This window comes from Hemisphaericaspora subhashii, assembly GCF_019202705.1.
Source record: "Hemisphaericaspora subhashii strain CBS 10753 chromosome Unknown scaffold97, whole genome shotgun sequence".
NCBI classification, from domain to species: domain Eukaryota; kingdom Fungi; phylum Ascomycota; class Pichiomycetes; order Serinales; family Debaryomycetaceae; genus Hemisphaericaspora; species Hemisphaericaspora subhashii.
In genome coordinates this window covers 1-14,057 of record NW_026057259.1, presented here as the reverse complement: position 1 = coordinate 14,057, position 14,057 = coordinate 1, and the positions used below count along the sequence as shown (strand labels likewise).

The window sequence follows — 14,057 nt, the reverse complement described above, 5'->3', positions numbered from 1 at the left end:
ATTTGATATTATTTTAATAAAATTTAAAGAGATATTTAGGTTTGGTTCGATTTTTCGTTTACGTTGTTAGTTTATTTATTAAGTAATTTACAAATAATTTATTTATGTACTTTTTGCAGACACTTTTTATAAACCTTCGAAATCAATTTCGTATACTAATACAGAGTCCGTAAATGACCCATGACCCCAACCTCTATTACCACTAGCACTTACCATAAACCTACCAGTTTCATCAACATATAACTGACTCAAAATACCACCTTGATGTCCAGGAATAATCAAGAATGGAGTCGCCTGTTTCTTTGAATTAATCTCCATATTTGATAAATCATCATATAATCTCAAATTATACAATCTTATATTATCATTCGATCCACATAATAAGAAATCACTATTTGGCATGGTTGAAATCGCACTCACCGGTCCAGAAATCTTAGGGAATTGAAGAAGTTTCGATACGTTAGGTATCATCGAATCATGATAATGACCAGAAACAGACCTCTTATGGGGCATTTTAATTGAGATTTCTTCAACTGTCCCATTTCTTCTCCCAGCATAGATGAAATCACCATTGTTAGACCAGGTCAGGGACATACAATAAGGTGGGATTCCTTCGGATATACCCAATCTCAAAACAGGATTGGGGGTTCTTATATCCCATATATTTATTGTTCCATCAATACTCGATGACATGAATATATGATCACTTTTGTAGGTTTTGCTAGAAACTCCAGAGGTTAGATTTGGTTGTTGTGGTTTCTTATCTTGGGTTTCTGCTTGTTTTCTTGGTGCATCTTCTTCTTCGTCATCATCTCCAAATAATGATTCGATATCATCATCTTCGTCTTTTTTGTCTCCCGTGGTAGTAGCCACACCATCAATGTCGTCGTCTTGGAAACTTATCGTCACATCAGAAGTACCTTGTGGACGATATGCGATATTTGAAATCTGCCCAGAACTACCAGCAAACTGAACAGTAGTCTGCCCGGTATTCAAATCCCATTGTCGAATTGTCTTATCCCAAGACCCGGACAAGAATTTATTTTGTTCCTGATTTAATTTCAATACTGATACTGCATCATGATGTCCCCGATTTTTGTTCATCTTAGTCCCATGATTAAAATAATGATGAATCACACCTTCATTATATCTCATGGTATATAATGCAATACCACCTGACAATAACCCGGAAATACACCAATATCCATTCCGTTCTACATCTAATGCATATACTGGATTTACTTTTGGTTCATAACTTACCGACCCGGTTGAAAAATCACTTTCTTTTAATTTCGGATTAGATTTCATAAGTTGCGATTTCGTTACTGGTTGTTCGTTTTCCCAATATGAACAAAGTACACCTCCATTAACTAACGTATCGGAGGTGAGGTTATGTCTTTGTGCCATAGTTAAGGGTGCTTTTCCTTGGATGGAAGCTATGAAATCATATTTTCGAATAAATCCATCCTCTCCACCAGTGAGGATCCATTTGGGACCTTCGGTGAATGCAAGTGAGTGACATTGGGCTGTGTATGGGATTGCTACTTGTGGAATTATATCGAATTCAGTGGCTTTTCTGGCTCGGTGGATTACTCGTTCTCTGAAAGTAAGATGGGAATCATCCTCTTCTTCTTCTGTTGGTTTCTCTCGTGGTGATTTCGTTTCAGGTGGATGTTGCTGTTGTGGTGGGGTTGCCGGTGTTATATTCTCTTTTGTGGGTGTTTCGACATCTTTCATTTCTTCATCTTGATCTATTGGTATGGGACTGGGTATTTTCTCGGGTTTCATTTCATCTATAGTCTCCAGCAATGGTGGCTGGGGAAGTTCTTCTGTTGTTTCTTTAACTTCATCTTCTTCTAACAACATGCCTATATCTTTATCTTTATTGTCATCTATTATTGTAGAGGGGAGTTCTTCTTTATCGAGAGTCTCTTTAGCATCAACAAAGTTGTCTTCATCTTTCGAAATATGACCTTCCTCGCCACCTTCTTCTTGTCGGAGTTCCTCCCCAACCTCTACTTCTTGTACTTGATCCACACCCTCCTCTTCATCTTCGTCCTCCTCCTCCTCTTCTTCTTCATCCTCTTCTTCCTCGTCCTCCTCTTCCTCGCCTTCTTCTCCCTCTTCTCCCTCTTCAACTTCTTCTCCCTCTTCACCTTCTTCATCTTCATCCTCTTCTTCATCTTCTTCGTCTTCGTCCTCATCCTCATCTCCTTCCTCTCTCATATCTTCATCTTCATCTAGATCAGCAGTATCTGGAGCCTGTGATCCTTCTTCATCAATGTCCATGGAATAATGTTCCTCTTCTTCATGCTGTTGTTGTTCTTCCTCTTCTTCTTCCTCCTCTTCTTCTTCTTCCATATCTTCGTCGTCTTGGACATTAAAGATATCATCTTGTTCAATTGAGGCCATCTTGAAGTAGATTCACTTAGTTTCTATAATTGATGATTCTGATAATATGAGTTCTCGAGGTATTTGAATATGATGTTGATTTTATTATTTTTTTCTTCGGTTCCAAGTTGGGTAATGCGCACCGAATTATGATGGATAGATTTACTGTTAATATTGACATAAAGAAAGAGAGAGAAACAGGTAAATTAAAGAAGTTGGGAGATTCAGATCATCAGAACGTGCTGGAAGTTATGAGATAAGCTTATACCTACTCTAATTTTTTTTCAGTTATCCACTGTACATCTCTGGCCCATTGCTAGATTTTTTTTTTTCACTCTCATAAATGCACTATTGAAGTGAAGATGATGTTCCTTCCTCTGCAATTGAGAAGCTATGACAGATATATTTCAAATGGAATATAAACCACACAACCCATCCTACAAGTAACAATCCAATTGATATGAATTTACAAGAATTTATTTGAAATATTTAAGTTATAAAAAATAGAAAAAGTCCTTTTAATTAACTAAAACATTTATTCATAAATCCAACCGAATAAAGCTGGCTTGTATTCAACTAATTCTTCCTTCTTGAACCATAAAGCAATTTCCTTGTTAGCAGATTCAACAGAGTCAGAACCGTGACAAACGTTTCTACCCATGTCAACAGCAAAGTCACCTCTGATGGTACCTGGAAGAGATTGTAATGGGTTAGTAGCACCCAAGATAGCTCTACCTTGCTTGACAACATCCTTACCTTCCCAGACAGTAGCTAAGACTGGACCAGATAACATGTAGGATAATAAAGATGGGAAGAATGGCTTGGATTGTAAGTCAGAGTAATGTTCTCTTAATAAACCTTCAGTTGGTTGAACTAATTTGATAGCAACTAATTTGTAACCTCTGTTTTCGAATCTACCTAAGATAGAAGAGATTAAACCTCTTTGGACACCATCTGGCTTGATAGCAATAAAAGTTCTTTCGTCAGACATTTTGAATATAATTGGAGTTATTTGGTGAAGAAGAGAAAGAAAGAAAGAAGGGAAGAGATTGAAATTTTTCAATTCAACTGAAAATTTTTTTTTCTCCTTGAAAGCCTTTTGGTGGGCCGGGAGTGAATGAATGAAAGTGTGTGTGGATGTGTCAAAATATTGCGACCAATTATTGGTGGGATAGATAAATACAGGCATGGGCTCTAATTAATTAATTTTGTGTTAAGCATACACAAAACACACAGAATAAACGTCAAGTGTGGTAATAGTGACAAATAGGTTATTCCATACTATTAAACTTGCCACTAGTCCCAATTAGTCTGTTCCTAGTGAGTAAAAGTACATTTACGAAGAGTACGGTTGAAAAATGTGTGCGGTACCAATTGCATGAGAAAATTTCAGTCAAAAGTACACGACCAAATGACAATGGTTGCAACACGACGCTAAAACTTGCCTTGGTTTATTGTATGTACCAGTCTTCTTGAAACATTGTATTTGGAAATGTACTATGGATCTTCCTCGGCTGTTTCAATCGACGGTTATTTGGGAGTCTCTTGAATTATTGATGCAAAGGTCAAAAGCATATGCATATAAATGTATAAGAAATTTCGCGTTATTGATTTTTACAGTATAATCACCACCTTTTCAGGATTCTAGAACAACTCTTGTAACTTAGCATATTGAGAATACTGTGATACACGAAACATATGGTTGGGCAATAGAAATCTAAGTTTTGGGTGTTTAATCTGCTTATTTATCTCGGGTTGATTGATCTTCAACATGCAATGAATAACCTCAATTGCAGGTTTATAGCTAACCAATTGCAAAAATTGCATTAAGCGTGCCACGCAGTTTAAGCTAGCTTTTGGTTTGAAGAGGATAATGAAACTTAATTGAAAGAAGGGCAGTATTCATTTCTTTGTTGGTTGCTATTACGAAATATGTCACAATATGCAATGAAATTGAGTCTACACAAAATATACCCCTGTAACACCCTTGAACAATTGAAAGTTGATTTAGACATTCAATGAACAATAGTACACTGAAATCATCAACACTTCAATAAACAATTTGATGCCTAAATCAAAACATGTAAAAATAAACGCGTAAAAATATTGTACAGGTTACATTGGGAAATTTATTTACAATTTTTATTGGTGTAACCTGTAACTACCAAGTATTCTGGAAAATCCCTTTATTGTTGTTACCGTAAGTTACGCTTTTTTTTTTGTTTACAAATCGTTCAGACACAGAAAAAAATTTGCAAACTAAAATAAATAAAATTCACGCGTCAAAAAGTACAAAATCAGCAAAAAAAACAGACAGACAGACAAAAATATACAATTTTAAGATTTTGTTCAAATTCCTTCTCTTTACTTTTACTTTTCTTTCTTCTTACACCCATTCATAACTATAGCAACAATCATCTCCATTACAAACTATAGCCATTTTGCTGTTTACCAATCCTTTCAACTACTTAGTCATCGACACTACCATTGAATTAATTAACGAATTAGAGTTCAGAAAGATTATTCAAAACCAAAATAAGAACTCTGACTTAATTTTACAACAGACAGACAACATTCTCAACAACACACACTCCTTTTTCCTTGTTATATATACATCCATTGAAGGCATTAATACATTTTATAGACTTGTCTTCAAATTCGCTTTCATTAAATTGACCAGATTGAATTGAATTGATTTTAACTTACCTTGTCGTTACTGGTAAACCTACCGATACTTTAATTCCATACAATATATTTTTTTTGGCTGCCAAGTTTTCATACAAAAATTGTTGTTTTGATTTTTTTTTTTAATTTACAACATTCACAAATAGAAACATGACGACGCTAACTCAACATACTTCACATCAATTCTTTGATGAAAGTATAGCATACTCAGAACCAACTATGATTTCAGAAATAGGTCCAATTCATGATACTAGTATAAATACTACCACTCATAACAATGTTGATAAAGTTGTTCAATCAGTTACAATTGCAACCAAGCGATTATCACAAATATCAACAAATACCAATAATTCAAATAAAAAGAGAAAATCACAAAATAAAATAGGTCCATGGAAACTAGGGAGAACTTTAGGTAGAGGTTCAACTGGTAGAGTAAGATTAGCCAAAAATATAAAAACTGGTAAACTTGCCGCCGTTAAAATTGTTCCAAAAGCAAATTTCAAAAAATTAGAAAATCCTAAATATAAAAGACAAGATAATCCTGATAATAGTTTACCTTATGGAATTGAACGTGAAATTATCATTATGAAATTAATTTCACATCCAAATATTATGGGATTATATGATGTTTGGGAAAATAAGAATGATTTATATCTCATTTTAGAATATGTTGAAGGTGGTGAATTGTTTGATTATTTGATTAAAAGAGGTAAATTACAAGAATTTGAAGCAATTAACTATTTCAAACAAATCATTAATGGGATCAATTATTTACATCAATTCAATATTTGTCATCGTGATTTAAAACCAGAAAATTTATTATTAGATTTCAACAAGAATATTAAGATTGCCGATTTTGGAATGGCCGCTTTAGAAGTTAAAGAGAAATTATTAGAAACTTCTTGTGGATCTCCTCATTATGCATCTCCAGAAATTGTGGCTGGTAGAAATTATCATGGTGCTCCTTCAGATATTTGGTCTTGTGGTATTATCTTATTTGCCTTATTAACTGGTCATTTACCATTTGATGATGAAAATATTAGGAAATTATTATTAAAGGTTCAAAGTGGTAAATTTGTCATGCCTCATGATTTAAGTTGGGATGCTAAAGATTTAATTAATAAAATGTTGAAAGTAAACCCCAAAGATCGTATATCAATTGATGATATTTTAGCTCATCCTTTATTAACAAAGTATCCTGAACCAAATGTCTCTTATGCATCAACAATGACATTGGATTTGAAGAATGCCACTATTAGACCAATTGGATCAATTGATAAAATAGATAAAGAAATCCTCAAGAATCTTTCAGTTTTATTCCATAATTGTGATGAACAAACTATAATGGCCCGATTATTATCACCCAAGAAATGTCCCGAGAAGATGTTCTATTATTTATTGATGAAATATAGAAATGACCATATATCCGCCTCAAGTTCATTGAGTAGTGACATGAATGATATTGGCTCTTCGTCAAGACAATCATTACCTAGGTCCACTTCAATTGTGAAAACAACCATAGTAGATGATGAAACTGGAGAAACTTCATACACCACAACCAGGAAAATATTAACCAAATCTTCCTCCATCTATTCCAACAAATCATTATTAAAACAAGCAACTTCAAAAGCTGTTCTTGCCAATATAACCAACAAAGCCAACTCATCAAAAGCTTACGCTGTATCAACTCCACTCAATAAGAAGAAAGTCATTCATAATAACCAAGTCATCAGTAGCAAGAGTCGTAACACTTCTTCTCGTTCTTTGAAATCAAATATAAGTGGGCATACTCCTCCAGGATCAAGTGAAAGTGCACATACACCAAGCAATTCAACGAAAATTCCAAATCAACCTCCACCTGTTTTAAAACGCAGATCAACTGGATTGACCTTGGGTGATTTTGAAACTTCACCTTCGAAAAATGTGAAAACCCAACTGACTACAGCTATATTGACAAGAAAATCTACCGGATTATCTTTGGGTGATTTTGGGGATGAGATTACCACCACTTCTCCGGTGAAACAGCAACAAAACACCAAATCTCCAGTTCCAATTCAAGATCCACCTGTATTAAAGAAAAAATCTACGGGATTGGGTATGGATAAACTTGTTGTTGTTGATGATGAGACAGCAGCGTTTTCCGATCATCATCGTAAAGAGCAACGTGAGTCCAATAAACGGAGATTAACTGGTACATTTGGCAATAAATCTTTATTGAATTTTGAATTAATCTGTGACGAAGCATTTGGTGAACATAGTAAATCACAAGAAGTCAAAACTCCTGCAAGAAAAACCACAATCAAGAGAAAGAATGAAGGTTCATTAGCCAGAAAAGAACGAGAATTGGCTGAGAGAGTGCATGAAATGAATGAAGCTAGAGAACGTAGGATGAAAGCTGAAGAAGACGCAAGATTATTACGTGAAGAAAAGTTGAGATTACAAGAAGAAGAACGGAGACTTACTGAATTGAAATTGACTCAAGAACAACAAGAATTATCAGATAAACAAAAAGCAGCAATGAGCAGATTACAAAACCATCAAAGTTCTAATGATTTTGCTAATTTGTTTTCTGGTAATCGTCGTTCAGCCACTGCACCTGCACCACCTATCACTACTCACCTGTTAGATCCAAGAGCTAATTCATTATTAAGAGCACGTACTTTGGCTAATCCTGATGGTTCTCGTAATTTCGCCAGGGTTCATAATGTGAATGAAAATACTACCAGAACATTACAAAAGTTGGGTATTGATGTTGCACCTTCACCCAAGAAATTTTCTAATGGTTTCAAAACTTCAAGTTCCAAGAATTTAGCATTATATTTGAAAACTTCAACAAATGAACAAGATCAAGTTGATGATGATGCCGATATGGATAAGGAAAATATCACTCTTGATAAATTTAATGAAATTGAAGATAAGAGACATAGTAGTTCAATCTTAAGACATTCTGGAACCGCCAATACATTGAATCGTACATCTACACAATCTCATTTCAAATCCATGCTTAACGATATTGATGAAACTAGGATTGTATCCAAATTAGATTCGGTCCAAATACCAAGAGATGAAACTGAACATCAAGATCTTATACCAAATCCAAGATTTTCGAGATTTTCAATTGGTGGGTTGATATCTAATGATACTGTGACGAATGAAGAAGGTGATATTACTATCTTGCAGAATACACTTACTGGAGGTGGAACGGTTGTTAGAAGGTCACTTTACAGGAATGGAAGTATAAAGAAATCTTCCACCATGTTAGGATTGGGTATTAAAGTCAGAGAGCACGCCAAGCAAAAGTCTCAAGGGGATGATGTGAATGTAGAAGCTGGTAAAGAAGATCAATTTGAAGCTGAAGTTGAGGATGACGATGATGATGAAGAAACTGATGTCAGTTCAATTGGAACAGAATTCTCAGCAAGGACTGCTTCTTCACAACGTCGTGAAAGTAAACAAGGAGATTTGTTAGAAGTTGAATTATCCAATTATGATCTTGTGAGTTCGAGAACGGCTGAGATTGGGAAAATGAACACTGAAAAGCCAAGTGTGGTAAATTCTAAGGAATCATTGCCTTTGAGACAACAGGAGGATGATCAAGCTACTCTTGCAAGTGGTTCTCACAGCTTTGAAGAAGAAGGTCAAGAAGAGGAAGAAGAGCATAGAAGTACATTCATTGCTGAAGGAAATATACAAGATGTGGATTATTCACTTGCTGAAGAAACTGCTATGGCCGATGATGAAGAAAATGTTGGTGATACCACTCGTGAATTGGCTAGATGCAGAACTTCAACTGGTGTCTTTAGTGTTATTCATCGTTCTCCTCGGGTTGAATTAACAAAGGGTGAATTTACAAATGAAACAACAGTACCAGAAACTATCATAAACCAGGTTATTGAATTAAAGCCAGCTCAGCATACCGATTCTCCATTACCATCGCCTGCTATTGACCGCCAATCACAATTTGTGCTTGAACAAGAAGAGGAAGATAAAGAAGATGAAGAAGAATCGCCTTCAAGAGCAACCACCAGAAGAAGAAAGGTAGTTTCCATCAATGAAAAGAAAGAATACATAGAGCAACCACCATTTACTTCACCAATCACAAATGAAGAAGAACCATCAGTGGCACCTGTGATGAAACGATTTGCATTGAATCCTAAACGTTCTGCACCCAAACCACCATCTGCACCACAACAATCTTCAGATAAATGGCACGATCGATTCTCGAGAATTTCTGCTGGGTCCAAACCAGTATCCACCACAACTGAAGAAAAGAAGAGTAGTTGGTTTATGAAATTTTTCAAGTCATTAACAGGTTCATCCTCAAAGAAAGATGAATTGTCTGTTCCTGGAACGAAATATGCATCTAGAGATATTGAAATTATTGATTCTTCTTTAACTTCAGATGAATTGATCCGAGTGATTAGAACTCAATTGGAATTGAAAAAGATTGAAGGTTCTATTTCAAAAGTGGTTATTGATGAAGAGTTTGGGATAATTTCCGGAGTGATTCCATCGAAGTTTTCTGCTGGTAGAAAGTTGAAGTTCTCCTTAGAGATTATTGATTTGATTAATAGTTCTTCCTTGCATGTTATTAGAAATAAGGGGAATGATAAGGGATTCCACAATTTTGTGAATGTGGTTAGATATATTATAAGAAATGAAGAGGCTATGAATAGAAAAAGATCGTCACAAATATACAATAGATGATAAGCTTTTAAGACTACTATTTAGATGATTATTATTATTATAGCATTTTGTACATTAAAACTTAAGTAATACATTGTTACATACTAATGAATTGAATACTCTATCTACTACAATTAATTCCTTAATGCTCTTAATCTTTCTGCTAATCTATCTTCTTTCTCTTCTGAAACAGTATTTGGTACTGGAGTAGTTATTTCCACTTTAGTTTCATTCAATCCTTGTTTCATTTCAATACCTGCTTCATCGGCAACTTGATTCAACAATTCATCAACTTGCTCTTGTGGGGTAGTTAATGCATTTACATTATTAGTAGTAGTTTCATAATAATTAGTCGATGCATCCAAATCTTCAAATTGAGTTTCAAATTTATCCATAACTAACGAAATCTTCTCTAAATTCATTGTTTGTAATGCTCTATCCATACCTCTAATGACTTGGGTCATATTACCAGTGACTGATCGCATGGTAACCGCAGTTTGGACTCTAGAAGCAACTGCATCTATTCTTGAAGCCAACCTCAAAAGATTCACTCTTTCGTTGGATTTACGTATAGCGTTCTGGGCATATAATTGGGCAATGTCATTATTACCTTGAGTTAATGCTTTTTTGATTTTTGCCTTTTCTTGTAATTCTTCTTTAGCTGCTTTTGATGCTTGTCTATTTAATTGCTTTGCTGTGAATTTTAATTGGAATAATGACTGTTCTAATCCTGCCATGGTTGTATGGTTATTTGTATTGTTATATATGCTTTTATGTAATGTAATGGAAATCCTAATGATTTTTATGGAATTTCTGGAAGTGGGTTCAATCTTATCGAATTTCTTTTGTTGAATGTTACCTCGATACGGAAAAGGTGGCGGATTGGTTTGTGTCGTTGAAAAATGAGTTTGTCGTAAAATCACCAATGTGTCGCAAAGTCCATTTCATCCGTCACTTTGGAATAAGTTACATGTATTCCTAAAGTAGTGGTCGAGGATGTCGAAGATGTGGATCTCTTGAAGACAATGACTCGAGATATATGTCGCCTTATTAGTGTGGCATCAGTTAATTCACGTGAACCATATAATTATCCAAGTATCAAAAAAAATTCTGAAAATTTTTTGAAAATCCGTTATCTTTTACTCTCTTAACAGCTAGAAGTCCCTATTTATAGAAAGATATACACAGAATGTCAGCTCCTTGTAGTTGCAAGCATGCAGAAGAAGAATCCCAAAATGGGAAATTATCAGTTTTAACTCCAGAATTACAAAAGGAATTCGAAGACCCAAACCATCCAGCAAATTTAATCTGTGAATTATGTAGATTGTTCTATGATAACAACTGGGTCACAGGTACAGGAGGAGGTATTTCTATTAGAGATATCGAAGGAAAGAATCCAAATTTAGTATATATTGCTCCATCCGGAGTTCAAAAAGAAAGGATTCAACCTTGGGAAATGTTTTTAGTTGAATTACCAGATGAAAAGATTTTACGTACTCCAAATGATATTCCAAAGGAATTAACTAAATCTTATAAATATAAACCAAGTGCTTGTACTCCTTTGTTTATGAGTTGTTATGCCATGAGAGATGCTGGCGCTTGTATTCATACTCATTCCCAACATGCAGTAATGGTTACTCTTTTGTTTGAAAATCAGAAGGAATTTTCCATTAGTCATATTGAACAAATCAAAGCTCTTCCAAAATTAGAATTTAATGAAACAACAGGTAAAGTTGAAAAGGTAGGGAGTATGGAATATTATGATAAGTTGGTTATTCCAATTATTGAAAACACTCCTCATGAAGAAGATTTGACTGACTCTTTGCAAGAAGCTATTCGTAATTATCCAGGTGCTTCTGCTGTCTTAGTTAGAAGACATGGAATATATGTCTGGGGTGAAACTGTTTGGAAAGCAAAGGTTTATAACGAAGCAATTGATTATTTATTGGAATTAGCTGTTAAAATGAAACTTGCTGGTATACCACTTGTTAAGGAAGAATAACTCTTTTGATTAAAACTAGAAACATGTAAATTTATATTAAATATTTTATAAAACTCCTGTAGACGATTCTAATGTCGTGTCATTTATAGTGGATTCTTAGTTCCTTTTAAAGGTTCTGCTTTTATCATCATCCAATCTATCAGCTTGTATTTATCTTCATCAACTTCTCCAATGCATACAATTTCTCCACCTCTCATAATATAAACACCCAATGGGATCACTTGATTATCTTCATTCTCTTCTTCACTATATAGTATTCTCTCTATACAATTGCCTAATATTATATTGGTTGATTTATCATATCCTTGTAATGTTCCTTCAAAGAATCTGGCGTCAGATGTAATGACTTGTACTTTTTCTAGAAATAGTTAGTAAACAAATGATCTAACGAATTGAGAATGAAGTTTTTACATACTTTCTAAGAATGTCTTTAGATCTGACATTTGAATTTGTTTGCGAAGCAATTGATTGATAGGAGAGGGAAGAGTTTTGTTTATGCAATCAAGTAATTAATAAAACTCATCATCGTAGTGATTTTTTCGATAGGATGGTTTGTCGCGACAGGATCACCTGAAATTGGTTGCAAAAAAACCTCAAGTTCACCAGAGGATGTTATTGGAAGGTATGTTATACTCTCATTTCAAGCTGTACAAATATAGTTGCAAACAATGAAGAGTAATGTTAGAAGAAGTAATTTACATACACAAGAGACTGATTACTCTAGTGACTATGAGTCATTCCTATCCCTTGGTCAAGATAATGAAAAGGAAAGAAGGAGCACTAGACAACCAAATGATTCGACAATGTATTCCAAATTATTACTGAATGCTGCGAGATTGGAATTGGAATCTATAACTTTAAAAGAAACCATATGCGATGGATTAAAGCTAGTTAAGAATTTCCCAACAAACGATCTAACTGTTGCTATTCAGAAAGTAAATGAAATTCAAAAGGATTTAGAAACCATAAAGTTAGCTCGATCAACTGATGAAACTTCAGTTACATTAATAAACCAAGAATTGAAAGATATTAAAAATACCCTAGAGAAGATCAGCATCCCACCACAAGAGTCTTCTTCTGTTTCAAGTAAGACTAATGAGATCCATGAATCTGCTCATCATATCGAATTTCAATTGAATTCCGTGGTGCAGATTATTCGTACATTAGTTGAACACACTCAAAAGAAAGATCTTCAAATCAATCAGAAATTATACAAACAAGAACAAGCTTACTCCAAACTTTTATCGCAATCAGAATCTCAAACTAAAGACTTACAAGAGATAAAGGAATTCTTGAAATTAGCACTACCAAGAATTGTGAGTCTTGAAAATTCGTATCGACTGCTACAAACAGCTAATAATTCCGGAATCCGGCGGCTGAACACTTCCATAAATGGAACAAATTCACAAAAGAAAAGACGGCTTTTATAATTGACAATGGATCCGTCGGTGTGGAAAATTCTGTCAACGGTTTGGAACACTCATACGACGGATCATTGCCTCACAGAAAATAAAAGCTTTGCTAGGGTGCAAAAAAAAATAATGCCAAAAAAAAAAGAAATTTTCCTAAAAAGAAAGGTCAAGCGAGGCAGATTTCCGAATGTGTTTGGTCATGGTCAGATGACAAAAAATTCAGATGAGTTGTTTCAGTGCCGTTTGGGAGCGTTTAGTTTCCATTTGGAAAATATTTGGGTTGCATCGATTACGTAAATTAGCTTCAATGAAGGCACTTTCTGTGAAATGACTCATCAATTTTCCCAATAGCCACTCCAATTCATATAAATCAGTTAATATTTCTTGTCTAAAATTTTTCAGTTCATCACGCTTTACACATTGCAATTTTTATCATGTCATGACTATTTTGTTTAAATAGATAAGGATATCCTATTTTATATTTTGTAGATTCTAATCAATTCTTCTTCTCTTTTATCCCCTACACATCATTTTATTAAGGATGAGTTCGACTAAAGGTAGTTCCAAGTCGTCATTGGCTGATATCAAACAATTCGAATCTACACTGACAACAGAAAAGACAGGATTCTGGACTTCTGTTAAAGATTCATTCAAACCAGCAATCCCAACAGAAACATTAACAAGTCAGAGATATCATAAAGATGGAACAGAATTAACCGATCTTGAAAGGATAAATCTCAATTCTGCCAACTCCAATTTAAGTAGAAAATTGAAAACCAGACACTTACAAATGATCTCCATTGGGTCTTCCATTGGAACGGGGTTGTTTGTGGGTACTGGTGGGGCTTTGGCAACTGGTGGACCGGCTGGTATTATGATTG

General features: G+C 34.6%; 8 protein-coding genes across 8 annotated transcripts; 4 read left to right on the top strand and 4 right to left on the bottom strand. All coding sequences in view use genetic code 12, as the record gives it.

The window, feature by feature from the left end:
- Nucleotides 1–126: 126 nt before the first annotated feature.
- On the bottom strand, nucleotides 127–2,412 carry J8A68_002104 (SAGA complex subunit; the record flags this gene model as incomplete). The annotated part of the gene is made up of 1 exon (XM_049405819.1): nucleotides 127–2,412. The coding sequence occupies one exon, from the start codon at nucleotides 2,410–2,412 to the stop codon at nucleotides 127–129; it is 2,286 nt and encodes a 761-aa protein (XP_049264595.1).
- A 514-nt stretch (nucleotides 2,413–2,926) lies between these two features.
- YNK1 (nucleoside diphosphate kinase) lies at nucleotides 2,927–3,382 on the bottom strand (the record flags this gene model as incomplete). Its single annotated transcript, XM_049405818.1, has 1 exon — nucleotides 2,927–3,382. The coding sequence occupies one exon, from the start codon at nucleotides 3,380–3,382 to the stop codon at nucleotides 2,927–2,929; it is 456 nt and encodes a 151-aa protein (XP_049264594.1).
- Nucleotides 3,383–5,226: 1,844 nt separating this feature from the next.
- HSL1 (protein kinase) lies at nucleotides 5,227–9,783 on the top strand (the record flags this gene model as incomplete). The annotated part of the gene is made up of 1 exon (XM_049405817.1): nucleotides 5,227–9,783. One exon carries the CDS (start codon nucleotides 5,227–5,229, stop codon nucleotides 9,781–9,783), a length of 4,557 nt encoding a protein of 1,518 aa, XP_049264593.1.
- A 113-nt stretch (nucleotides 9,784–9,896) lies between these two features.
- On the bottom strand, nucleotides 9,897–10,499 carry J8A68_002101 (uncharacterized protein; the record flags this gene model as incomplete). The annotated part of the gene is made up of 1 exon (XM_049405816.1): nucleotides 9,897–10,499. One exon carries the CDS (start codon nucleotides 10,497–10,499, stop codon nucleotides 9,897–9,899), a length of 603 nt encoding a protein of 200 aa, XP_049264592.1.
- Nucleotides 10,500–10,951: 452 nt separating this feature from the next.
- On the top strand, nucleotides 10,952–11,764 carry J8A68_002100 (methylthioribulose 1-phosphate dehydratase; the record flags this gene model as incomplete). The annotated part of the gene is made up of 1 exon (XM_049405815.1): nucleotides 10,952–11,764. One exon carries the CDS (start codon nucleotides 10,952–10,954, stop codon nucleotides 11,762–11,764), a length of 813 nt encoding a protein of 270 aa, XP_049264591.1.
- Nucleotides 11,765–11,847: 83 nt separating this feature from the next.
- J8A68_002099 (U4/U6-U5 snRNP complex subunit) lies at nucleotides 11,848–12,207 on the bottom strand (the record flags this gene model as incomplete). Its single annotated transcript, XM_049405814.1, has 2 exons — nucleotides 11,848–12,116; nucleotides 12,180–12,207. The coding sequence occupies 2 exons, from the start codon at nucleotides 12,205–12,207 to the stop codon at nucleotides 11,848–11,850; spliced, it is 297 nt and encodes a 98-aa protein (XP_049264590.1).
- Nucleotides 12,208–12,432: 225 nt separating this feature from the next.
- On the top strand, nucleotides 12,433–13,194 carry J8A68_002098 (uncharacterized protein; the record flags this gene model as incomplete). The annotated part of the gene is made up of 1 exon (XM_049405813.1): nucleotides 12,433–13,194. One exon carries the CDS (start codon nucleotides 12,433–12,435, stop codon nucleotides 13,192–13,194), a length of 762 nt encoding a protein of 253 aa, XP_049264589.1.
- Nucleotides 13,195–13,717: 523 nt separating this feature from the next.
- Nucleotides 13,718–14,057, top strand: GAP1 (Gap1p; the record flags this gene model as incomplete). The annotated part of the gene is made up of 1 exon (XM_049405812.1): nucleotides 13,718–14,057. A coding segment is annotated over one exon (340 nt), but the record flags the coding sequence as incomplete, so codon positions are not given.